The following is a 26,492-nucleotide window of genomic DNA, read 5'->3' on the forward strand; positions in this document are numbered from 1 at the left end:
TAAACCAAAGGCACCCCTGTGATAAAACTTTATTTAGAATCAAAGAACAAAAGAAAATTCAATTGCAAATACATTCTCCTCATAACAGTGGAGTCCCAGGGGACACGTTTTCTATCCTATTTACAGCTGGTTAATAGCAGCCTCTCGAATATGGTGCGTACTGGTTGATGAGGTTCAGTAAAATTACTGCGGTATTTTAAGCCATCACATTAACAATTGCATTATTAATAGCTGAGAAAAATAAAGCCTTTGTTACTGATAGGCCCGTAATTCATTATACTGTATTTTCCAATAATCGCAGTTTCTCAGAAACTTACTTGTTAAAACATTTATTGCCTTTCTTTTCACCTCCCTCCTCTTCCTTCTTACACTAGCCCCCCCCCCACACACACACACATACACCCCACCCCCGGTCAGGAATGCTTAGGTTGAAGCAGACTTTACTCTCCTATCCACCTGCCCCAATAGGTAAGCGGCATCATTCTGTAGTTCTTTACTTGTCCCAATTCGCTTGTGCCCAGTCTCCGACAGGACTTCTGCTTAAACCCTTAATCCGGAGAGGGAAATCTCCAACTGTCTGTCTGGGTCCGCTCACAGTTCACTTCAGATCTGTGCTATTGAACCTAAAATGATAATTTTCTACTGCCTCACTCCACATTCCACAGTAAGATGCAAGGGCCAGCTGTATTTATCAGAGACACAACCAGCCCCTTGTTTTTGTGACTGTAGAAGTCCAAATCTCATTGAGGGAGCTGGAAAAGGCGTGTGTTACTGCCACAACATTGGAGGAGATGGTCCATGTGTCAGGATTCTATGCTGGATAATAATACACACACACAGCTGGTTCATGCTGACCTGTTACCCCACAGGCTGCTTCCAGAGTACATCACACAACAGAAGCTGCACCAGACCTGGGTTTTCTTGCAAGTGAATGTGACGCTGATGGAAATGATAGTACTTTTGATTATTAACTTCCACAGCAACAAGCACAACAAAACACAGAATAAAGTCTTTGCTAAAGTAAACCATTAGTCAGACGTAGGTACTTTTTCTTAGTTAGAGGGAGTAATCACGCCTTCTTCATACATGAATTCTTCTAGAACCTTCACTACATTCTGAGCTTCCGGCATCTCGACATGCTCTACCTTGACATTATGCAGGAGGACATCTCCATTGCCGCAGTTCTTGAGAAAGACAAAACATTTGAACAGGGCGTAGTTGTTCATCTCGGCATGACGAATGTACCGTTTCAGGCTGTTCATATCCTGGATGGCCTGAGAGACACCCCCATGAGGGTAAAAGGTTTAGATTAGATTGGAATCAACCACGTTAATCCACATTTCTTTAAAACAAAAATAACTTTTTTTAAAATGTGTTCATGGGATAATCTTTATTAGTGTCACAAGTAGGCTTACATTAACACTACAATGTAGTTACTGTGAAAAGCCCCTAGTGGCCACATTCCGGCGCCTGTTCAGGTACACTGAGGGAGAATTCAGAATGTCCAATTCACCTAACAAGCACATCTTTCGCGACTTGCGGGAGGAAACCGGAGCTCCCGGAGGAAACTCACGCAGACACGGGGAGAATGTGCAGACTCTGCACAGGTGACCCAAGCCGGGAATCAAACCTGGGTTCCTGGTGCTGTGAAGCAACAGTGCTAACCACTGTGCTACCGTGCCGCCCATCTGTGGGTGTTGCTGGCTGGGCCATCATTTATTGCCCAGCCCTGAGGGCATTTAAGAGTCAACCACATTGCTGTGGATCTGGAATCACATTCAGGCCAGACTGGGTAAGAACGGCAGGTTTCCTTCCCTAAAGGACATTAGTGACCCAGATGGATTTTAACAACAATCGACAATGGTTTCATGGTCATCATTAGACTTTTAATTACATGTTTTATTGAATTCATATTTCGCCAGCTGTCAAGGTGGGATTCAAACCCGGGTCTCTGCATCACTAGTCCAGTGATAATACCACAAACCACCGCCTCCTCTGACTTTACTTGGACAAGTATATTACACAAAATACGTCCAGCAGAAACAGCTTTGCGAATGCTTCTTTGTGGCTCAGTGGGTAAAGTCTGATGCTGGGGTTCTATGGGCGAGATGGTTTGCAGAGTTTGCAGGCTGGACTGGGTTTGAGGAGTGGTTCGATGACTCATTACCATCCATGCACAGTCCATGCCACAGGCCACCGTGAGGGGCAAGTTGTGCAAAGTGGATTGGGAAATTAGATGAAAAGGCAGGACGGTAATTAAGCAATGACAAACATTTCAAGAAATATTTCATAACACTCAACAAATCCACATTCCATTCATAAAAACTCTGTGGGAAAAACATTCCATGGTTAACTAAAGAGGCTAAGGATAGTGTTTGATTAAAAGAGACTTATAATGTTGCAAAGACGAAGAGTAAGCCTGAGGATTGGGAGAGTTTCGGAAACCAACAAAGGGTGACCAAAAAGTTGATAAAGGGGAGGAAAATAGGCTACGAGAGTAATTAGTAAGAAACCCAAAAACAAATGGTGGATGCTTCAACAAATATGTAAAAACGAAGTCAGTTGCAAAATAAATTGTGGATTCCTTAAAGGCTGAGACAGGAGAAATGATAAAGAAAATAGCAAAGAAGTCAAACATTTTGTGTCTATCTTCACAGTAGAAGGTGCATGAAGCACTACACAAATAGTGCGAAACAAAGGGTCTAGTGAGAGTGAGGAACCTAAAGTAATTAATATTAACAAACAATAAACACTGGGGAAATTAACTGGATTGAAAGCTGACGCCCAGGATCTTATGGTTTAATCTTAAGGATCGAAAAGAGACAGCAGAAATAACGGTTGCACTGGTTAAAATCTTCCAAAATGTCCTTAATTCTGCAACAGTCTCAATGGATTGGAAGGTAGTAAATGGAACACTACTGTTCAAGAAAGGGGAGGAGGAAAATAGGGAACCACAGGCCAGTCAGCCTGACATCAAACATTGGAAAATGCTTAACCAGTGTCTAGAGAGCACTGAGAAAACAATATGAAGAGGCAGAGTTAAGAACTGTTTTGAAGGTGTGGTGCTTTGGTGTTAAACAGCAGAACCGGTGGATGCAATAGATTTGGATTTTCAAAAACATTCACTAAGTCTGTTGGACTAAGGTAAGGGGAAGGGGTGATGGATTGGCATTAGCATGAATTAGCTAAAGGGCAGAAAACAGTCGAAATAAACAGGCCATTTTCAGTTCTTGTAAGGTGCTGGAACAATCCCTATTAATGATTTGGATGAAGGGAATTAGCATAGAACACACAGAGCAGAAGGAGGCCATTCAGCCGTTCGAGTCTGCACCGACCCACTTAAGCCTATCCACCCTATTCCCGTGACCCAATAACCCCATCTAACCTTCTTGGACACTAAGGGCAATTCAGCATGGCCAATCCACCTAACCTGCACGTCTTTGGGCTGTGGGAGGAAACTGGAGCACCCGGAGGAAACCCACACAGGCACGGGGAGAACGTGTTGACTCCGCACAGATAGTGACCCAGCTGGGAATCGAACCTGGGACCCTGGCGCTGTGGAGCCACAGTGCTATCCACTGTGCTACCGTGCTGCCCATGACTCATGTTTGCTGACAATACAAAGCTAAATGGGAAAGTCAGCTGTAAGGGCACAAAGTCTTCAAAGATATACAGGCAGATTGGGCAAGCGTACCAAGAAGATGGCAGGTGGAGTATAATGTGGGGAAGTGCGAGGTATTCATTTTGGTAGAAAGAATATTGAAAGAGATTATAAATGATAAAAGTGCACCAGAGGACACAAAGTGTCCTGGCTCTCGGCAACATAAGAGCCATCACCTTCAGGAAAAACTCCCTGGTGGAAATAATTAATGGTGTGAATCCTAATATCCCAGTCAGGTGCTGTACCCCAAGTTACATCAGCTGCGGAAAAGCAACGAAAAAACAAAAGCAATTATTATTTAAATCCCTCTCTTCCAGCCCTCCTCTCTCTCAGCTCTGAGGGACACATAGGCCCTTACCTTTAATTTAAAATTCTCCAAGATCTGCCTCATGAGGAAAGGATTTCCACTTTCCAGACTGTTCAAGAAGGAAGGAATCCAGTCTTCACAGAACTTGTTGCTCACTGCAAAACAAAAAGGTGCTGTGTGAGTGCTGTGGGTAACGCTCCATGAAAGAACAACATTTTGAAAGCTGAGACAGTCGTCCCAAGCTTATTCGGTGGTACAAAGCGAGGGGTTCTTCACCTGCAGTTGTATTTTTTTTGCTGGTTCAATGAATTAGCACATGGCCCGCAGAAACCGTGCATGCACCCCACCAGGTGGACTGCAGTCGTTCAAGGCAGTAGCCCCCCACCACCTGCTCAAGGCCAATTAGAGATGAGCAATAAATGCTGAGCACCCCAGCAATGCTCACATCCCAAGAATAAATAATATATCTTTTTTTAAATCAGCCAACGTAGATCCAAGCTCTCTTATCCAAGTTACGTTATACTAGCAGAACATTCTGGAATGGTTTGGCAGGGTGATGGGGAGAGGCTGTTTTCCCTGGCTGGAGGGTTCGGAACGGGGGGGGGGGGGGGGGGAGAGTCAAGGCAAGGGGTCAACCATTTAGGACTGAGAAGATACATTTCTCCACTCAGAGTTGTGAATATCTGGAGCTGCACATGCTCAGTCGGTGAGTATATTCATGACTGAATTGATAGATCATTATGTGTCGAGGAAGTGGAGCTGTGCTGGGTCAGCTATGAATGACTTGAATGCAGGATAAGGCTCGAAGGAGCATATCGCCAACTCCAGTTTCTATGTTTCAACCTACGGTTTTCCAGTTAACTGCATATCTAAGCACCCCCTGCTGGTTCATCCTGGAAGCTCAGCTGCATGCACTCTGCCATTCAACTTCCGTTCCCTCACTGCACAGAGTGGAGAGAGGTATTGTGGGTACCATCCCTAACTCTGGATCAGAAGCTCCGGGTACATGTCCAACACCAGGACTTATTGGCCACAAAAAGAGCCTTCATAATGTGGTTTAACAGGCTGGTAATCAGCTCCAGACTCCTTTCCCCACTAATCCCAAAAGGTAAAAAAGTGTGTGTGTGTGTATGAGAATACGCTTTTTAAAAAAGCAGAGAGTTAGGCAAACTCAGGAACATGCAAACAAGGAGACTTTTCTTTGTGTCGTTAGTGGGGACTTTGATTTCCTACCAGCATTTTGAAAGGCAGGAGTAGATTCACTGCAGTCTATAACAATGACTTTCTGTTGTTCATCGGTCATCACCTTACACAGTGAAGCTAGAGAGTCCTCTTGGATCAGGCCCTGAAGGCTGGCGGCATTGAGAAACCTGGTACACAGCAAGATTTACAATTGGTTTGAAATGCTGATTTAATCTCTGCAATAACACAGGTTTGTACATTAGAGCACTCCGTATTAAAAATCACCTGGCCTCAGCTTCCCGCCACACTCTTGCAACCCTTATTTCTACTTTTTCAGATAAATCTCTCAACTTCAATAATCTAAAGGATTGAGAATGTCCATTTTCCATTCCCTTCACCCAACCATTGGCAGCCACCTTTTCAGCAGCCGAGGCCCCAAGCTCCGGATTTCACTCCGGAAACATCTCCATTCGGGGTGGCACAGTGGCTAGCTCTGCTGCCTCACAACGCCAGCGACCCGGGTTCAATTCCGGCCTCGGGTGAGTGGCTGTGCGAAGTCTGCACATTCACTCCGTGTGTGCGTGGGTTTCCTCCGGGTGCTCCAAAGATGTGCAGGTTAGGTGGATTGGCCATGCTAAATTGCCCCTCAGTGTCCAGGGATGTACAGGTTACTTGGGGTTATGGTGAGGGAGTTGGCCTAGGTAGGGTGCTCTTTCAGAGGGTTGGTGCAGACTCAATGGGCCAAATGGTCTCCTTCTACACTGTAGAGTTTCTATTTCTTTCTACTCCGTTAAAGACGTTACTTCAAAACCATCTCTTTGACCAATCCCCTGCTAATGCTTCTTATTTGAGCTCAGTGTCAATGTTTTCCTGATTATGCTTCTGCAAAGCACCTCGAGAGGTTTTACCATGTTAAAGACAAATTGTTGTGTGCTGAGGCACACAGACTAGAAAATAGATCTCTAGTTCACAGTGAGTTAATCGCAGCTGAAGTGGGAGTGCAATTGACCAGGGAGAAAAGAGGATCAAAAGCCAGATCATTAAATTAAAAATAGCTGATTTTGTTAAGGAACATGCTAGTTACCAGGTACAAGATCGGATTGATATCAGATTGGCAGCACAGTGGGTAGGGGTTGCACTTCTGACTCACAGCGCCAGGGACCAGGATTCAATTCTGGCCTTGGGTGACTGTATGAGTGACGTTTGCACTTTCTCCCCGTGTCTGCGTGGATTTCCTCCGGGTGTTTCGGTTTCCTCCCAGAGTCCAAAGATATGCAGGTTATGTGGATTGGCCATGGTAAAAATTGCCTCTTGGTGTCCAGGGATGTGCAGGTTAGGTGGGGTTACGGTGTTACGGAGCAGTCAGGTAGGATGCTCTTTTAGAGGGTCAGTGCAGAATCGATTGGCCGTATGGCCTCTTTCTGCATTGTCGGGATTCTATGGTTATATCAGAGTATTTCTCACCTTTCAACATCCTGTTTTATTTTGTTATCAGTACCTTTAACTTCAACTGGAGTGTGACTCAAAGCCTAAAAAAAGTAACAGTAGATTGTTAGAGACTAGAACAATTACTAAAGCATTCAGAATCTAAAACATATGTAAGCCCAAAATGGCATCAATATCCAATTCAACTTTGGGGACATGATCTTTATAACCTGCATTTTTGAACAGAATGAAAGAAAACCATACACAGAAGCCTATAGATTTAATTTCGAACCATGCCGAGTCAACAGATCCAGGTCGGTGTCAGTTTATGGCCATTGCGATTGCCTTTAGTGCTCCTATGTCAGGTTTTAGAAAGGGTTAAAAGGTCATGGCGGTCGAAAGACAGGTCCCTGGGCAGTGCTGAGTTAGCTGGTCTCAGTTAGGAGGCACCAAGGGGAAAGAGCTGGGTTTACTGTCAAAATCTAGCAACTGATAGGGATACGCCTGGGATCAGACGTGGTGCCTTCCACAGTCAAACATCCTGGTGATAATCATTCTGAAGGCTCACGATGGGCACTATAGCATGTGGGGGGGGGGAAGACGAGAGCAGAGTTCTCAGAACTGTACGCACCAGAACCTGTGGGGTAGCAGGACAGGAATTGTCAGAAAAGACTATTTTTCATTATGTTCCCTGTAAGTACATATTTCAGACAACAAGCAGTGCCCGTCTTTGACATAAATACTCACAGCCCGTAGCAGAATAGGAAGCCTGTCCTGGAACAACTGCACCACCCGTTGTATGTAGAGCACAGAGTCATCATACCAGCTGCTCAGGTATGGCTGGATATGCAGCTCAACAGCACCAACCTGTGGAATCCACAAGCACACAGCAGGTTTCATCTAGCAAACAGCAAACTGATCAGACCACAAAAAGCCCTGGCTTCAGTGTCATATGTGCTGACATATCACAACTTGCATTTATATAGCACCTAAAACTAGAATAGATACTGCAAGATGCGTAACCAGGCAATGTTTGACACCGACCCACTTAAGAGATCAGGCAGACATGTAAAGCTCGGACAAAGAGTGGTTAAAGAGAGTCTTTAAACGGGAACGGTGGTTGCGTGGAGAAGTTCAGGGAGGGATTTCTGAGCTGATGATGGAGGCAGCTAAAGGCACAACCAACAACAGTGGAAATGTTTTAAAATTGGGAATCTCGAGGGGCGAGAATTGGAGGGATGCAGATATCGTAATGGATTGTAGAGACAGATGCGGATACAGAGATAGGGCAGGGGCAAGGCCATGGAAGGAATTTGAATCCAATAAGAATTTGGCAAGCATGTATGTGAAAGTTGTCCAACGACAGGGTCAAGACTCGTCTGTGTTACATCCTGCTACCATTATAAAGCTAATCTGTGAACAAATACCACAGGTGGCATAAGATGAGGAATCCTTGGCTGCTTCATCTAAGTGTTTGACCCTCACACCGAGCCAAACCAGTGGACTATCCAATCAGGGGCAGCATCACCAGTGAACCCAATTCGGTCCTCAAACAACATCCACAAGATGTGTGCTTTCTGTAGGGGGCCATGAGGAGAAGGAACCACGGCCGAGGGAACACACATCAACATTTACAAAGGGGGGGAAAACTGTTCAAAAGAAATGCAGTTTGTATCGAAGTACCAACATTAATTGTCACTTCACCCTCTCCCAGGTCACAGCAGGAACTCTGCCCACAGAACAATTCCTAAAACCTCTCAGGCACACCGTTTGATCACTTCTGAAGCAGATAGCTAAAGACTGGTCACGTACCATCTGACTTGCAGGTTGGGCTGGAATAGATTGCTCAGGTAAAAGAGAGCGTAACGGTAACCATATAAAAACCCGAGTAAATCCACAGTTGGATTACTGAGTGCAGTACTGGTCTCCACACTACAGCCGGGATGTTGAGGCAATAGAGAGGTTACCGTGCAGATTCATTAGGAAAAGTGCCTGGAATGGCAACCTTCAAATCCAAAGAAAAGCACTTAAGAAATTGGAGCTGCTTACATCAGAACAGAAATTAAGGAGCGATTTTGTAGAAGTGTTCAGGAATATTAAGAAACGAGATAAGGTAGCTGAAAATAGATACATGATTAAATGTGAGGAATTCAGGACGGAGAGTAGCAGAATTTGTTTAGCAAAGACATTGAAAGACTGAGGGATCCACGGTTCGGAGTTAGTGATTGTGGCAGAGGCCCTGTCAATATTTAAAAATTGTTGGCTAGGTGCTTGAAGGAGAGGAGCAATAACAGAGCAGGGAACGGGGATTAGGGATAACATGGCAGCGAATGGCAGAGTAGGGGACTGGGATGAAGGAATGACAGAGCAGAGAACTGGGATTAGGGAACATTGGGATAATGGGTAAATACTCTAATCGGCAGGAGATGATTAGTGGTGTACCACAGGGATCAGTTTTGGGACCTCAATTATTCATTAATGACTTGGACAATGGCATAGAAAGTCTCGCTGTCTGTGCGGAGTCTGCACGTTCTCCCAGTGTCTGCGTGGGTTTCCTCCGGGTGCTCCGGTTTCCTCCCACAGTCCAGAGATGGGCAGTTTGGGTGGATTGGCCATGATAAATTGTCCTTAGTGTCCAAAAAGGTTAGGTGGGGTTACTGGGTTACGGTGATAGGATGGAGGCGTGGGCTTGAGTAGGGTGCTCTTTCCAAGGGCCGGTGCAGACTCGATGGGCCGAATGGCCTTCTTCTGCACTGTAAATTCTATGATATATCCAAATTTGCTGATGCTACAAGTTAGGTAGCATTGTAGACAGCCTGGATGATAGCAAGGAGATATTGACAGACTAGGCAAAATTGTGGAAGATGAAATTCAATGTAAGGAAGTGTGAGGTTATCCATCTTGGACCAAAAAAGGATAGAGCAGAGTACTTTGTAAATTGAAAAAGGTTAAGTACAGTGAATGTCCAAAGAGACTTGGGGGTTCAGTTGCATAGATCCTTATAATTCCACAAACAAGTTCAGAGAAATAATTAAAAAGACTAACAGAATGCTAGCCTTTATATCTAGAACATTGGAGCATAAAGACACCAAAATTATGCTGCAGATATACAAAACCCTGATTAGATCCCACTTGGAGCTGTTCTGGGCACCACACCCTAGGAAGGATATTTTGACTGTGGAGGGAGGGCAAAGTAAGTTGACAAAAATAATACCTGGACTATGGGGGTTACGTTACGAGGAGAGATTACACAGATTAAGCCTGTTTTTGCTAAAATTTTAGATGGTTAAGGGGTGATCTGATCGAAGTATTCAAGATGTTAACAGGGAAAGACAGGGTAGATAAAGATAAACTATTCCCACTGGTTGGAGATTCTAAAACTAGGGGGCATAGTCTAAAAATTAGGGCTAGGCCGTTCTCAGGTTAGGAAGAACATCTTCACTCAAAGGGTGGAATTCTCTCCTACAAACAGCAGTTGAAGCTGGAACAGTTGTTAATTTTAAATCTGAGATAGATAGATTTTTCATAAGCAATGATATTAAGGGATAAGGGTCAAAGGCAAGTTTATGGTTAGGTCACAGATCAGCTTTGATGTCATTGAGTGGCAGGCCAGGCTCGAGGGGCTGAATGGCTTCCTCCTGTTCCTATGTTCCTAAGTAGCAGCATGCAGTTGGTCTTAGGAGCTTGTTGTAATTTCTTGTAAATAGAAGATAAAAATTTTAAAACCTTACCTCAGCAGTCAAGTAAAGCTGCAATCCCTGGGCGTATTTATCCAACTCAATTCTGAAAGTATGGTTTTGTTAAGCAAATGAAAGAGGACAGCACAAAATATCCCAAAGTTGCAGTTTAAAAAAAAAGTCCAATTAAGGGGCAATTTAGCGTGGCCAATCCACCTACCCTGCACATCTGTGGGTTGTGGGGGTGAAACCCACGCAGACACGGGGAGAATGTGCAAACTCCACACCGATAGTGACCCGGGGCCGGGATCGAACCCGGGTCCTTGGCGGCGCGAGGCAGCAGTGCTAACCACTGCGCCACCGTGACGCCCCCAAAGTTGCCGTTTTAATTGGTTTTGAACTTGGACGTTGTAATGCTTTCTCCCCCCACCCCAAAATTACAAAGGTGGCAATTCTAAGATGGTCGCAGTTCCACGATCACGAGATTCCTTCTAATGTGTGCAAGCACTCATAGGCAGGTTATTGAACATGGCAGGTTATTGAACATGGGAACATCAGAATGAATCCCAACCTGGTGCATAAATTACCTAGTCAGGGTTTAGATCAGGAGCACAGTCTTATTTTCCTTACCCAGCAAGGTCAATCCAGGGTGGAAAGTACCATCTGCATAATTTTTTAAAAAATTTTTAGAGTACCCAATTATTTTTTCAAATTAAGGGGCAATGTAGCGTGGTCAATCCACCTACCCTGCACATCTTTTGGGTTGTGGGGACGAAACCCACGCAGACACGGGGAGAAGGTGCAAACTCCACACGGACAGTGACCCAGGGCCAGTATTCGAACCCGGGACCTCCGTGCCGTAGGCAACAATGCTAACCACTGTGCCACCGTGCTGCCCTACCATCTGCATTATTAGGTGACAATGTAAATGGAGGATTGTCTAGGCTGCGTGCGTTAGCAGCCAATCTGCTTTCCTTTCTCCTCTGCAATTTTATTCATGTGAAAGGCTCAATAGTTAGTGCTGGCTATTCACCCAGTGATTGTTGGATAGCTGCAGGGACACTGTCTCTCGGCTTCCACCTTCTCCCCAAAACCACCCCAACTCACATGCAGCATTGCCTCAGTTCAGCGAACACAGCACAAACCCAGAACCTAACTGACACACGTAGCTCGGTTACTCGTGATAAACTCGAAGGCTGCCGCTTTGAAGGATATAGTTCAAGGCTCTTTTCTGTACTTCCCAGAAAGCAGAGAACATAATCAGTGACCAGAGGTTTTGACTCCAGTTTGTCATTTTCTGGCCCCGGAGATTGGTTCTGGTGGAGGAGGCAATAGTAGCAAGCGACAGGCTGCTCAGCTATGCTGGAAATAAGCAAACACACTTCACTTAGTACAATCTTTAACTTTACATCATTAACTTTAGGCAAGCAAAAAGGCCATCTCAGTACTCATCGTCTCCCAGGGCAATGCAACATGAACATCCCTCCCTCTAGTTTTTACATTTGTGATTTATTTTTTTTTAAAAAAGATCATGAATGAATGTCCAATGCTCTTGATTTGCTTTGTGATTTCACGCACATTATTTTTGTACGTTTTGCCCTCCCCTGGATTATACGACTGTGTAGTCCAATAAGTTACTTACTGGCCAATTGTACTGCCAATTAGGAAGCAAAAATAGACATGATTGAGAGTCTTTTTATTAAATTAAGGGGCAATTCAGCGTGGCCAATCCATCAACACCGCACATCTTTGGGTTGTGGGGGTGAAACCCACGCAGACATGGGGAGAATGTGCAAACTCCACATGGTTGTGAGTGTGTGCTCCCACTCTGTATGTATGTGAACTTTCAATTTTCATTGTGCTTGTGTTGGTAAAATGGTAAAACAGAAAACACAATTTGCGATTGTCAGTGCATTGTTGTGAATGTTTCCCTCTTTTGGCTATGCAATGGTGACAGACATTCAAGTAATAAATATTTTCCGCCACGAAGTACACTTGCGATTTTGCACAGAGGGAGGCCTTTTGGCCCTTTGTGACTGACCTGCCCTTTTGAAAGACCTATCCAATTAGTCCCACTGCCTGGCTCTGTCTCCCGAGACCGGCAACTGTTTTCCCTTCTAGTATTATCAAAATCCCTTTCCAAAGATGCCTTTGAATATTTTCACTTCAGGTGTTGGATTACAGGCATAACACCTCACCACAACACCTCACTTTTTCAATCAAAATTGTCACCTCAGTTTTTTTGTCAGTTACTCTTAACTTGTGTCCTGTCATGACCCATGTTCTGGGAAAAGCCGATATTTTATTTGATTCCTTTTCAGAACAATACGAGATGGGGAGTATTTGGAAAGAGGGTTAATTGGTTTTCTGATTATGGCATCGCAAGGTTTCCAGAAATGCCCATGTGGACTGGGGTTGCTAAGGAGATGAACAGCTAAGAAGCAAATGATAAATAGAAAGCTGATTGCAACGGGGTGGGGTAGTTTTCTTTTTTCTCTCCGGATGGGAGCATTTTCAGTTTGGTAGTCTTCGAACAGAACTTGGTGTTGGAGCAGGTCTCTGAGAATAGAGCAGAGACTGTGTTACTGTGTGTTCAATAGCTGGAAAGTGCAGATTACTGAAAACAGGAAGAGCAAGGAATTGTGGATTCGACAATACCCATTGCTGCTATTGAAGTGGTGCCAGAGCCCACCAGACTGTTTGAAGGGGTAGGACATGGAGGTCTCCAGGGTTTCTGTGCCAGGGACCTGAGTGAGAGGGTCCATCAATGTGTGACTTATTGGTGGTAACCATGCCCAAGGACTATGGATGGAACAGACCCGCTGAAAAACGTGACTCAAGAACCAAAACAATCAGATGAGAAGGGAGAAATCCTACACTATGGAGGCCAAGTGGAAAGACTGAGATTACATTGGATGTCATATTTGTGTAGAAAGTGATATGAATGCTTATAACTAAGTGAAGTGTTTTCTTGCTGTAGCAATTTAAAAAAATGAAATTTTCCTTTTTGAAATATCTCCCACCTGTCAATGTTTGAGTTATGTCAGTTAGTTGGTCACAGTAAAACATTTTAAAAGTGAAATCTTGTTCAGCAATTTTCTTTTCCTTGTTGTTGTGTGGGTTCCTCTCTTTTTAAAAGGTTATCAGTATCTAAGAAGACCATTACAATCCTCTAGTTGCACACAGTTTATTCTTTATTTCCACTGTCAAAATGAGCATCTCTATCAAATCTCCTCTTAACCCTTCATTGCTCTAATACCTCTCGGACAATCTGGGCTAGTGCAGGATTATAGGGCCACTGGAAGCTCTGACTTTTTCTCATGTGCAAGTCTGGTCCCATACTGTGGAGCCATTCAGCCAGGAAGCATTGTAGTGGAGTGGATCCCGTTCACTCCCAAAATTCATGCATTCCTACATTTCAGCCGGAGATACTGGAATAACACGAACAACAGGAACAGAAATCCATTCCTAACCATGGAATGTTGAGTCCCAGTTTGGTTTCCCAACTGCTACCTGCAAACACAGGGCCAATAGAGTTCTGAAGATTTACTTTGCATGGCTCAGCTGCTACGCCCACCTATGTGGGCAAACCAGATCCCGTGGCACGTTGTGACACTAATAAAGATAATTATTATTTGAAGAACTGGGAAATTTTTATTTAAAAAGAATCCCTACAGTGCTACATTCAGCCCATCCGAGTCTGCACCAACCCTCTTAAAGAGCACCCTACTTAGGCCCCCCCCACCCTAACCTCGTAACCCCATTCCTACAGGTTAATTTTTTATCATGACAATCCACCTAACCCGCACATCTTTGGACTGTGGGAGGAAACCGGAGCACCCGGAGGAAACTCACGCAGACACGGGGAGAATGTGCAAAACTCCACACAGAGTCACCCAATGTCGGATTGAATCAGAGTATCTGGCGCTTGAGGCAGCTGTGCTAACCACTGTGCCACCGGGACCGGTTCTCCCAGGTACGTTGCTACTTGCCACGATGTTGAAAGTTAATTGGATGCCAAATTTCCTTAATTTACAACAGTGACTTCAAAACAGACGACATTGGCTCATGAAAGGTTCTTTCGATATGCTCATTCTTTAGATATTCTTTCTCACCTCAAATCCACAGCTGCTATAGTGCCCATTCCGCCCAAGAAAGCCCCTTTGCTGAGACGTTTAGCGACAAACGCTCTAAGCTCTGGCTCAGCCACGACGGACAAGTTAGAAGCCAATAAAAAGAGGCTGTGGAAAACACAAAGATTTAATTGCTCAGCAAGGTCAGAAAGGGTTTTACACAACGAAACATCTTCAGACACGTGTTCGCGCATACTCTGACAGATAGCTACTACTGATCAGTACGGCACAAGTACATTTATGTTCCCAATATTCAGAGAAGGGACAGACTTTCATTTCCAGAGGGCAGTAAGCCAGCTGAACATAAAAACCTTGGAAAATAACTTGATCGTCTGAAGGTTCGTTGTTATTTGATCAAAGAAAACGTTACCAAATGGCTTGTGGTGAGTCACCATTCTCTAACAGATCTGACTGCCACAGTAAGTCAATCCATGAGGGGCAAGAACTGTAAGAGACCCAAGCACTCTGAGTCAGATAAAACATGGTGGGTAACAAGACAATGTTTGCGCAGTGAGGTAACGGTTATGTTGCTGGAGCAGTAATTCAGGTAACTCAAATTCAAATCACGCTGTGGCAGTTTGAGAATTAGAATTCAGTTCTTAAAATATTTGGAAAGAAATCTGCTGTTGGAAGGTGATATCAATCAATTTCAGTCGCTCCAATATCCCACTCCGCATCCTCACTCATCCCAGAATGTTGCCCTGCATTGACAGACCACCTCACGCCTTTACCCGAGTCCAACAGAGACTATGTCCATAATGGGAACACAGTTTCAATTCGAAAGAGGTTTTTCGAACATCTTTACTGCTCAAATATCAAAAAGGAACTTGGTGAACTGGTCCCCATGGTGGCTTAGAATAACTTGTGTTTCCTGACTTCCTTATCTCATCAGAGTCAGGTAAATTTCACTCCCGACTCCTTGATCCAGCTATTCTTTATTTTTATAAATTTAGAGTATCCAATTCATTTTTTCCAATTTAGCGTGGCCAATCCACCTCGCCTGCACATCTTTTGGGTTGTGGGGGCGAAACCCACACAAACACAGGGAGAATGTGCAAACTCCACATGGACACTGACCCAGAGCCGGGATCCTGAGTGACTGGCAACCAACACTCTTTAACTGCATGTTTGACGAGTTTGGGAAGTTAAAGAACGCACAATGACTTTTTGGTTTTAGCTGGCTAAACTTTGACATTGCCCCTACATGCACAAAGGTGACCTTAAATTTTGGTTCTTCTCAATCTGATACGAGTTTTGTGGAATTAGGTAAAGTGGATTCAGGGAGAGTGTGCACGTCATCTCCGGCAGAAGGAAACACTACTGATGTGGATCACCCAGTGGTAATAACATGATGTGTTTCTTGACAACACCCGGAAAAATTTAAGTAGAATAATTGTCACCAGGGAGTGAGGAGACAATGCTAAACCAAACCTCTGCTGGTTAAGCTGCCAGACATGGCTAGGTTCAATGTATAATTTGTTCCAAGAATTCAATCAATCCCAGTCAATATTTACTCTGAAGTGACATCTGTGGCGTTGCTTTATTTGGGTACCTTGTATTCAGAAACAGCCACAAACATGGAATTTTGAAAGATTCTATCATGCAGTCAGGGTTATCTCGATCTTTATGGGACAAAAATGATATAGTGAGAGAGCAACACCCTCCTTTACCTGAAATCCTCCTGAGACACTGTTTCCTTGGGGAAAGTGTCTGATGGTCCATTTCTTCGGTGTCCCGCGTCTCCCTCATCTCCCAGCTGCAGGGACCTGGAAGATAATTTATGGTTATTGCTCCATTTCCATTATAGTACAGAGGCCACTCCCAGCCGCGACTCATTGGGTCGCACTCTCAACTCTGAATCAGGTGGTCAAGACCCCTCCAGAGGCCTCAGCAAATAATCGATGCTGACATTTCAGTGCAGGGAAGTGGGGGAGTGTTGCATTGCCAGAGCGATTATCTTTCAAATGACAGAGGCTGCATCTGCCCCTTCAGGTGGCCAGGAAAAATCCCATGGCACTGTTTGAAGAGTAGGGCACAGTGGTCAGCACTGCAGCCTCATGGCGCCAAGGTCCCAGGTTCGATCCCGGCTCTGGGTCACTGTCCGTGTGGAGTTTGCACATTCTCCCCGTATTGGGTACTCTAAATTCATTTTTCAAAAAAGAGTAGGAAGATTCTTCCCTGTACCCTGGCCAATATTTACTCCTTGGGCCGACATCATTAAAATAGATTATCTGGGTCATAACACTTTTATTTACTATAAGAAAAGCCATACCACAGAATAATTGTTAAGAAAACAAATTAAATTCAGCTCGTTAAGGAAATGAGAGAAATGAAGGGAAGCTTCCAAGAAGCCCGAGGTTAAAGGTGCTAGAACAGAGAACTGTTCAGTAAAGACAGGCGGAGATGTAAAGAAGGCGGAGATGTCAGAAAGATATCTGAAGTGATTTTCAGGTTTGGAAGATTTTACTACAGGTTAGGAGACATTATTTGAAATAAACATGAAAATCAGTAGCTGGATCTCGGAGTTTGTATAAAAGCCTTTAAAACAAAGGAAAACTAAAGAGGGAGGTGTAAAACCTGAAAGCGAAACCTTGGTGGGCGCAGTGAGGGAAAGCATTGTTTCGAAAAGAAGTTGAAGCATGAGATTTTGAAAGCAGAATTTGAAATCACTCGTGTGGAAGCCGAAGTTCAGTGAGACAAGGTGGCCCATGGTATAAGAATCATCTGTGGGAATTTTGAGGCAAAATCCAGACATTCACTTGGGCTCAGAGCACGGGGGAGGTGGTGGGGGGGTCGAACATAGAACATTACAGCGCAGTACAGGCCCTTCGGCCCTCGATGTTGCGCCGACCTGTGAAACCACTCTAAAGCCCATCTACACTATTCCCTTATCGTCCATATGTCTATCCAATGACCATTTGAATGCCCTTAGTGTTGGCAAGTCCACTACTGTTGCAGGCAGGGCATTCCACGCTCTTATACTCTGAGTAAAGAACCTACCTCTGACATCTGTCTTATATCTATCTCCCCTCAATTTAAAGCTATGTCCCCTCGTGCTAGACATCACCATCCGAGGAAAAAGGCTCTCACTGTCCACCCTATCCAATCCTCTGATCATCTTGTATGCCTCAATTAAGTCACCTCTTAACCTTCTTCTCTCTAACGAAAACAGCCTCAAGTCCCTCAGCCTTTCCTCATAAGATCTTCCCTCCATACCAGGCAACATTCTGGTAAATCTCCTCTGCACCCTTTCCAATGCTTCCACATCCTTCCTATAATGCAGCGACCAGAATTGCACGCAATACTCCAAATGCGGCTGCACCAGAGTTTTGTACAGCTGCAACATAACCTCATGGCTCCAAAACTCAATCCCTCTACCAATAAAAGCTAACACACCGTACGCCTTCTGAACAACCCTATCAACCTGGGTGGCAACTTTCAGGGATCTATGTACATGGACACCGAGATCTCTCTGCTCATCCAGACTGCCAAGAATCTTACGATTAGCCCAGTACTCTTGTCTACCTGTTATTCCTTCCAAAATGAATCACCTCACACTTTTCTGCATTAAACTCCATTTGCCACCTCTCAGCCCAGCACTGCAGAGTATCTATGTCCCTCTGTAACTTGTAACATCCTTCCGCACTGTCCACAACTTCACCGACTTTAGTGTCATCTGCAAATTTACTCACACATCCTTCTACGCCTTCCTCCAGGTCATTTATAAAAATGACAAACAGCAGTGGCCCCAAAACAGATCCTTGTGGTACACCACTAGTAACTGGACTCCAGTCTGAACACTTCCCATCAACCACCACCCTTTGTCTTCTTCCAGCTAGCCAATTTCTGATCCAAACTGCTAAATCTCCCTGAATCCCATGTTTCTGTATTTTCTGCAGTAGCCTAACATGGGGAACCTTATCAAACGCTTTACTGAAATCCATATACACCACATCAACTGCTTTACCCTCATCCACCTGCTTAGTCACCTTCTCAAAGAACTCAATAAGGTTTGTGAGGCACAACCTACCCTTCACAAAACCGTGTTGATTATGTCTAATCAAATTATTCCTTTCCAGATGATTATACACCCTATCTCTTATAAACTTTTCCAAGATTTTGCCCACAACAGAAGTAAGGCTCACTGGTCTATAGTTACTGGGGTTGTCTCTACTCCCCTTCTTGAACAAGGGGACATTTGCTATCCTCCAGTCCTCAGGCACTATTCCTGTAGACAAAGATGACTTAAAGATCAAAGCCAAAGGCTCAGCAATCTCCTCCCTAGCTTCCCAGAGAATCCTAGGATAAATCCCATCCGGCCCAGGGGACTTATCTATTTTCACACTTTCCAGAATTGTTAACACCTCCTCCTTATGAACCTCAAGCCCTTCTAGTCTAGTAGCCCGAATCTCAGTATTCTCCTCGACAACATTGTCTTTTTACTGTGTGAATACTGACTAAAAATATTCATTTAGCACCTCTCCTATCTCCTCGGACTCCAAGCACAACTTCCCACTACTGTCCTTGACTGGCCCTACTCTTACCCGAGTCATTCTTGTATTCCTGACATATCTATAGAAAGCTTTAGGGTTATCCTTGATCCTACCTGCCAAAGACTTCTCATGTCCCCTCCTGGCTCTTCTTAGCTCTCTCTTTAGGTCCTTCCTAGCTAACTTCTAACTCTCGAGCGCCCTAACTGAACCTTCATGTCTCATCTTTACATAAGCCTCCTTCTTCCTCTTGGCAAGTGTTTGGACTGCCTTAGTAAACCACGGTTCCCTTGCTCGACCACTTCCTCCCTGCCTGACAGGTACATACTTATCAAGGACACGCAGTAGTTGTTCCTTAAACAAGCTCCACATTTCCATTGTGCCCATCCCCTGCAGTTTTCCTCTCCATCCGATGCATCCAAAGTCTTGCCTCATCGCATCATAATTGCCTTTCCCCCAGATATAACTCTTGCCTTGCGGTATATACCTATCCCTTTCCATCACTTAATCGAATCGTGGTCACTATCACCAAAGTGCTCACCTACCTCCAAATCTAACACCTGTCCTGGTTCATTACCCAGTACCAAATCCAATACGGCCTCGCCTCTCGTTGGCCTATCTACATACTGTGTCAGGAAACCCTCCTGCACACATTGGACAAAAACAGACCCATCTAAAGTACTCAAACTATAGCGTTTCCAGTCAATATTTGGAAAGTTAAAGTCCCCCATAACAACTACCCTGTTGCTTTCGCTCCTCTCCAGAATCATCTTTGCAATCCTTTCCTCTACATCTCTGGAACTTTTCGGAGGCCTATAGAAAACCCCTAACAGGGTGACCTCTCCTTTCCTGTTTCTAACCTCAGCCCATACTATCTCAGTCGACGAGTACTCATCAAACGTCCTTTCTGCCACCGGAATACTGTCCTTGATTAACAATGCCACCCCTCCCCCTCTTTTACTACCTTCCCTGAGCTTACTCAAATATCTAAACCCCGGCACCTGCAACAACCATTCCTGTCCCTGCTCTATCCATGTCTCCGAAATGGCCACAACATCGAAGTCCCAGGTAACAACCCATGCCACAAGTTCACCCACCTTATTCCGGATGCTCCTGGCATTGAAGAAGACACACTTTAAACCACCTTCCTGCCTGCCGGTACACTCCTGCAACTTTAAAACCTTACTCATGACCTCACTACTCTCAACCTCCTGTAGACTGGAGCTACAATTCAGGGTCCCAAGCCCCTGAACTAGTTTAAACCCTCCCGAAGAGCATTAGCAAATTTCCCCAGCTTGTGTGTTTAAAGGGACTGTGTGTTACTGAGACCATCGTAGCCTAAGATATACTTTGTAACCTTAAAATCGGTGTATATTTGATTCAATGATTCAATTTGATACCGTGGGCAGCACGGTAGCCTTGTGGATAGCACAAATGCTTCACAGCTCCAGGGTCCCAGGTTCGATTCCGGCTTGGGTCACTGTCTGTGCGGAGTCTGCACATCCTCCCAGTGTGTGCGTGGGTTTCCTCCGGGTGCTCCGGTTTCCTCCCACAGTCCAAAGATGTGCGGGTTAGGTGGATTGGCCATGCTAAATTGCCCATAGTGTCCAAAATTGCCCTTAGTGTAAGGTGGGGTTACTGGGTTATGGGGATAGGGTGGAGGTGTGGACCTTGGGTAGGGTGCTCTTTCCAAGAGCCGGTGCAGACTCGATGGGCCTATGAAAGCTATGAAATGGCCTCCTTCGGCAATGTAGGGATTCTATTCTATGGGTTGTGAAGCTAAAAGTAGGGTGGGGGGGGAGGGAAGTAAATATTATATCATAATCAACATGTTCATGTTTAATAAATGTTTTTCCTTCTTAAAACAAATTAGTGGTCCTTTGACTCTATCCCTCACATTTTCTAAAACAAATAAAACATTACAAATTTATAAGTCAGAGATCCATTCTGTGATCTTCCCATCCAGTTATAACACCAACTGGGATTGTAACAAGGTATTAAATCACCCTGTATTTATACTGACAGCAGTCTTTTTCCATATCAAATTCTGCTCTCGCATTACTCCTGATCTCTGACCTACGTTGGGCTATTTTAATTGGACCATTAGGGGAAGCACTGCGTTGCCCCAGTGTCATCTGACAAAAGTCAGCATCACTAGTGTACCTTTGAAGGACGCTACTAAAACATAATCTATGTGGTCCAATTAAATAAAAGCTGCTTGAAATAAAGTCCAATTCTAACAACACCAAAGGAATTTTAACAGCTAAATTATATTTTTGCATATATCTTTCCAGCGATATGTAAACACAGCACATATTGAGATGGAATAGTTAGTAGAGGGGGATGGTGACAAAATGCAGTAAGATGTGAATAAACTCGCAGGATGGGTATGTAATTGGCAAATTAACTTATATATAGACAAGTGTGAAATGGTACATTTTGTAGAATGAATAAAGAGCTTACATAGTACTTTGTGGGGGGAAAATGTCTAAAGGTGCAGGGGTACAGATACACAAATAACTAAAAGTAGCAATGTTGCAAAATAAAGTCATAAAAAACAAAGAACAAGGGTTCATTTCTACAGGAATAGAATTGGCAAAGTGGTTAGCACTGCTGCCTCACAGAACCAGGAACCCGGATTTGATTCCAGTGTTGAGGGGCTGTGTGGCTGTCTACGCGGGTTTCCTCCAGGTGCTCCAGTTTCCTGGTTTCCACCCACAGTCCAAAGATGTGTAGGTTAGGTGGATTGGCCATGCTAAATTGCCCCTCAATGTCCAAAGATGTGCAGGTTAGGTGGATTGGCCACGCTAAATTGCCCCTTAATGTCCAAAGATGTGGTTAGGTGGGGTTATGGGGTTAGGGTGGGAGAGTGGGCCTATGTCGGGTGCTCTTTCAGAGGGTCGGTGTAGGCAGGTTGGGCCGAATGGCCTCCTTCTGCACTGAAGGGGTTCTATGGCAGCAATGAAGTTATGTTAAACTTGTACGGAATCTTGATTAGACCACATGTAGAGTACAGTGAACATTTATTGTCTTCATATTACAAGGAGGAGAGAGAGGTATCAGAGAAGGTGTAAAAAATAATAATATCAGAGTGGTCATCTTTCCTACGTTTTAACAGGGACTACACTTCAAAAGTACTTAATTGGCTGTAAAGTGACTTTAGGGATCTTGAGCTTAGGAAGAGCTTGATATAGGGGCTGGTTTAGCACAATGTGCTAAACAGCTGGCTTGTAATGCACAACAAGGCCAGCAGCGTGGGTTCAATTCTCGTACCGGCCTCCCCGAACAGGCGCTGGAATGTGGCGACTAGGGGCTTTTCACAGTAACTTCACTGAAGCCTACTTGTGACAATAAGCAATTATTATTATTATTAAATGATTCCAGAGATTAGGGATGACAGTTACATGCACAGACTGGAGATGGTGCGTTTGCTTGTCTTCATGACAGAGAAAAGCCCAAGACAAAATTTGATAGAGATGTTTAAAATCATGAAGTGTTTCTAAGGAGGAACTTTCCAGTGAGGGTTCATTTAAGGTAACTCACGCAAGATAAAGAAAACCTTTTTTTTAAAAACTTGAGTGATTGAGATTTGGAATGTACTACCTGATATAGTGGTGGAAACAGATTCAGAATCAGTTTCAAAAAGGGAATTGGATATACATGCAAGGAATGCGATATACGAAAAAGTAGGAGTGGGACAAATTGAACTGCTCTTCATAAAAAGAGCCAGCACATACTCAATGTGCCGAATGGCCATTTTCTGCACTTAATTGTTCTATGGTTGTTCAGTGAGGAATTAGACCTACCAGGAAATATTAGACTGGGGCTTTTTCGGAATATGAAAGAAGACTAGTGGATAACCTGATCGAGGTCTTTAGGATAATTAAAGGGTGGACAGAGCAGATGTAGAGAAGTTGCTTCCATTTGCGGGCAGGACAAGAACATTGGATCATAAATACAAGATGGTCACTAATAAATCCAAAATGGGATTCTCTCATGAGAGGGTGAGGAGAATGTGAAGTCACTGGCACAGATAGTTGAGGTGCCCCGTAGTGTCTGCATGGGTCTCACCCTCACAACCCAAATGAGATGTGCAGGGTAGGCGGATTAACCACTCTAAAATGGCCTTAATTGGAAAAATATAAAAACACAAATAGTGGTGATGAATAGTAAAGATGTCTTTGTTTTTAAAATAAATTTAGAGTGCTCAATTATTTTTCTTTTCAAATTAAGGGGCAATTTAGTGAGGCCAATCCATCTGCCCTGCACATCTTTGGGTTGTGGGGGTGAAACCCACGCAAACACGGGGAGAATGTGCCAACTTCATGCGGACAGTGACCCGGGGCCAGGATCGAACCCGGGTCCTCAGCGCCTTGAGGCAGCAGTGCTAACCACTGCGCCACCGTGTAAAGATTTCAGGGGAAGGTGGATAAATTGAGAAAGGAATGGAAGGATGTAGACAGCGAGGGGCTGGTGTGAAGCTGACAGCAGCAGCAGGGTCAGGTTTCTGTGCTGTTGCCCCATTGCGGTGAGGGGAGATGAGGAGAGTGAAGATGATGAGGTGAGTGAAGGGGAGAGTGAAGTGAAGTGGAGGGGAGTGAGTGAAGGAGAGTGGAGGGGAGGGGAGTGAGTGAAGGAGTGGAGTGGAGGGGAGGGGAGTGGAGTGAGTGAAGGGGAGGGGAGTGAGTGAAGGAGGGGAGGGGAGGGGAGTGAGTGAAGGAGAGGGGAGGGGAGGGGAGTGGAGTGAGTGAAGGGGAGTCGAGGCGAGGGGGCTGACAGCCGCCCGGGGGGTGAATGGAGTGCAGTCCCGGGCCGGCCTGACCTGTGCCTCCGGTACAGGCTGTAGTAAGTGTCCGTTTGCTGCTGATCCCTCGGCGGCTCGTCCTCCGGCTCCAAGTCCGTCTCCTTCTCATCTCCGTCCATGGAGTCCTGCAGGGAAGTCTGATTGATCATCCCCCCCCGCACACGGGCCCGGTGAGACGGGGGAAGCTGTTGTGGGCGGCGCCGCTCGGTCCGCCGCTCGGTAAGAGCCCCGCTGGCGGCCGCTTTCCCCGCACAAAGGTTCCGCCCTGGGGCTGCATCCAAACGCTGCTCAAGTCACCGCCTCCAATGCTGCTTCTTCATAAAAACTTTAGTGGATTGACCTTCGTTCCATTTCACAAATTAAATATTTTGGGCCATCCGGTTGCCTCAGTTATACTCACACTTTGGACTGAAGCCAGAAGGTCATAGTCCTGAAATGTGATCAGTTGTAAGAAATCCAGCAGCTCCCACAAACAGCAATGTGATAATGACCAGGTAGTCTGCATTTGTGATGCTCACCGAGGGATGCACACTGACCAGCACAACAAGGGTAACCCCCCTGACCAGCACAGCAAGGGTAACCCCCCTGACCAGCACAGCAAGGGTAACCCCCCCTGACCAGCACAACAAGGGTAACCCCCCTGACCAGCACAACAAGGGTAACCCCCCTGACCAGCACAACAAGGGTAACCCCCCTGACCAGCACTACAAGGGTAACCCCCCTGACCAGCACAAGGGTACCCCCCCCTATCAAAGGTACAACAAAGGCAACATCGGAACGGAGTAGGCCATTTAGCCCCTCGAGCCTGTCCACGCCATTCAATGAGATCATGGTCGATCTGTGACCTAACTCCATAAACCTGCCTTTGGCCCATATCCCTTAATACCTTTACTTAACAAAACTCTATCTGTCTCAGATTTAAAATTAACTGATCTAGCTTCAACTGCAGTTTGTAGGAGAGTTCCAAACCTCTAATAATGTTTTATTGTCACAGGTAGGCTCACATTAACAATGAAGTTACTGTGAAAAGCCCCTCTACCACCCTATGGCGGGCGATTCTCCGAGCCCCGCGCCAGGCAATCGCCGCAACCGTGCCACGACACCAGTGCGCGATTCACCGAAGTGCGGAGAATCGGCGCCATTTGCGCCGGCGCGGCGCCGGCCGCTGGAATTGGCAGGGCCGCCGATTCTCCGGCCCGGATGGACCGAGCAGCCGTGCCAATACAATGGAATCCCGCCGGCGCCGTTCACCCCTGGCCGCTGCCGACAGGAACTCTGCGTGAACGGTCGGGGCAGCCTGTTTGGGTGGGGGGGGGGGAGGCTCCTTCACCGGGGGGGGGTGCCTCCGATGGGGTCTGGCCCATGATCGGGGCCCACCGATCGGTGGATCGGCCTCTCCACCCCCCGGGCCTACATTCTGGCGTGGCCGGCCCCTGAACACTGACGCCATGTTGAGTCGGGGACAGTGTGCTAAAGAAGTCCCCCGCACATGTGCAGGTTGGCGCGGCCAAACTGCACATACATGGGTTGGCATGGCGCCCATTTGGCACCGCGAAAGGAGGCTGGAGCAGCGTGAATGGCGCCATAGAATCTGTCGTACCCAGGCCCGGTTCACGCCCTCGTGGGCTCCATATTGGAGAATCGCCCCCAGTGAGTGAAGAGGTGCCTCTTAACATTTCCCCACTATGGCTTCACAGCTCCAGGGTAACAGGTTTGATTCTCAGCTTGGGTCACTGTCTGTGTGGAGTCTGCACATTCTCCCCGTGTCTGCATGGGTTTCCTCCAGGTACTCAGGTTTCCTCCCACAAGTCCCAAACGATGTGAACAAAGAACAAAGAAAATTACAGCACAGGAACAGGCCCTTCGGCCCTCCCAGCCTGCGCCGATCCAGATCCTTTATCTAAACCTGTCACCTATTTTCCAAGGATCTACTTCCCTCTGTTCCCCGCCCGTTCATATATCTGTCTGGATGCATCTTAAATGATGCTGTCGTGCCCGCCTCTACCACCTCCGCTGGCAAAGCGTTCCAGGCACCCACCACCCTCTGCGTAAAAAACTTTCCACGCGCATCTCCCTTAAACTTTCCCCCTCTCACCTTGAAATCGTGACCCCTTGTAATTGACACCCCCTTGGAAAAAGCTTGTTGCTATCCACCCTGTCCATACCTCTCATAATTTTGTAGACCTCAATCAGGTCCACCCTCAACCTCAGTCTTTCCAACGAAAACAATCCTAATCTACTCAACCTTTCTTCATAGCTAGCACCCTCCATACCAGGCAACATCCTAGTGAACCTCCTCTGCACCCTCTCTAAAGCATCCACATCCTTCTGGTAATGTGGCGACCAGAACTGCACGCAGTATTCCAAATATGGCCTAACCAAAGTCCTATACAACTGTAACATGACCTGCCGACTCTTGTACTCAATATCCCGTCCGATGAAGGCAAGCATGCTGTATGCCTTCTTGACCATTCTATCGACCTGCGTTGCCACCTTCAGGGTACAATGGACCTGAACTGCCAGATCTCTCTACATCAATTTTCCCCAGGACTCTTCCATTGACCGTATAGTCCGCTCTTGAATTAGATCTTCCAAAATGCATCACCTCGCATTTGCCTGGATTGAACTCCAGCTGCCATTTCTCTGCCCAACTCTCCAATCTATCTATATTTTGTTGTATTCTCTGACAGTCCTCCTCGCTATCTGCAACTCCACCAATCTTAGTATCATCTGCAAACTTGCTAATCAGACCACTTATACCTTCGTCCAGATCATTTATGTATATCACAAACAACAGTGGCCCGAGCACGGAT

At 45.6% G+C, this 26,492-nt stretch overlaps 1 protein-coding gene across 1 annotated transcript; it reads right to left on the reverse strand.

Moving 5' to 3' along the window:
• c18h17orf75 (chromosome 18 C17orf75 homolog) lies at nt 1–24,063 on the reverse strand. Its single transcript, XM_072483785.1, has 10 exons — nt 23,698–24,063; nt 16,056–16,151; nt 14,368–14,493; nt 11,468–11,614; nt 10,307–10,364; nt 7,323–7,442; nt 6,615–6,679; nt 5,202–5,338; nt 4,020–4,123; nt 1–1,274 (listed from the first exon to the last, which is right to left on the reverse strand). Exons 1-10 carry the CDS (start codon nt 23,826–23,828, stop codon nt 1,053–1,055), a joined length of 1,206 nt encoding a protein of 401 aa, XP_072339886.1. The 5' UTR covers nt 23,829–24,063; the 3' UTR covers nt 1–1,052.
• Nucleotides 24,064–26,492: the final 2,429 nt, after the last annotated feature.

This window comes from Scyliorhinus torazame, chromosome 18 (genome assembly GCF_047496885.1).
Source record: "Scyliorhinus torazame isolate Kashiwa2021f chromosome 18, sScyTor2.1, whole genome shotgun sequence".
Taxonomy (NCBI): Eukaryota; Metazoa; Chordata; class Chondrichthyes; order Carcharhiniformes; family Scyliorhinidae; genus Scyliorhinus; species Scyliorhinus torazame.

What these genes read in the sequence shown, in the direction of transcription:
- c18h17orf75 (XM_072483785.1), bottom strand. Translation starts at nt 23,828, where the DNA reads ATGATCAATCAGACTTCCCTGCAGGACTCCATGGACGGAGATGAGAAG. An exon ending in GTGTCTCAGGAGGATTTCAG is followed by an intron (nt 14,494 to 16,055) that starts GTAAAGGAGGGT and finishes TGTTTTCCACAG; the next exon opens with CCTCTTTTTATTGGCTTCTA. An exon ending in TCCTGCCTTTCAAAATGCTG is followed by an intron (nt 4,124 to 5,201) that starts GTAGGAAATCAA and finishes TTTGTTTTGCAG; the next exon opens with TGAGCAACAAGTTCTGTGAA.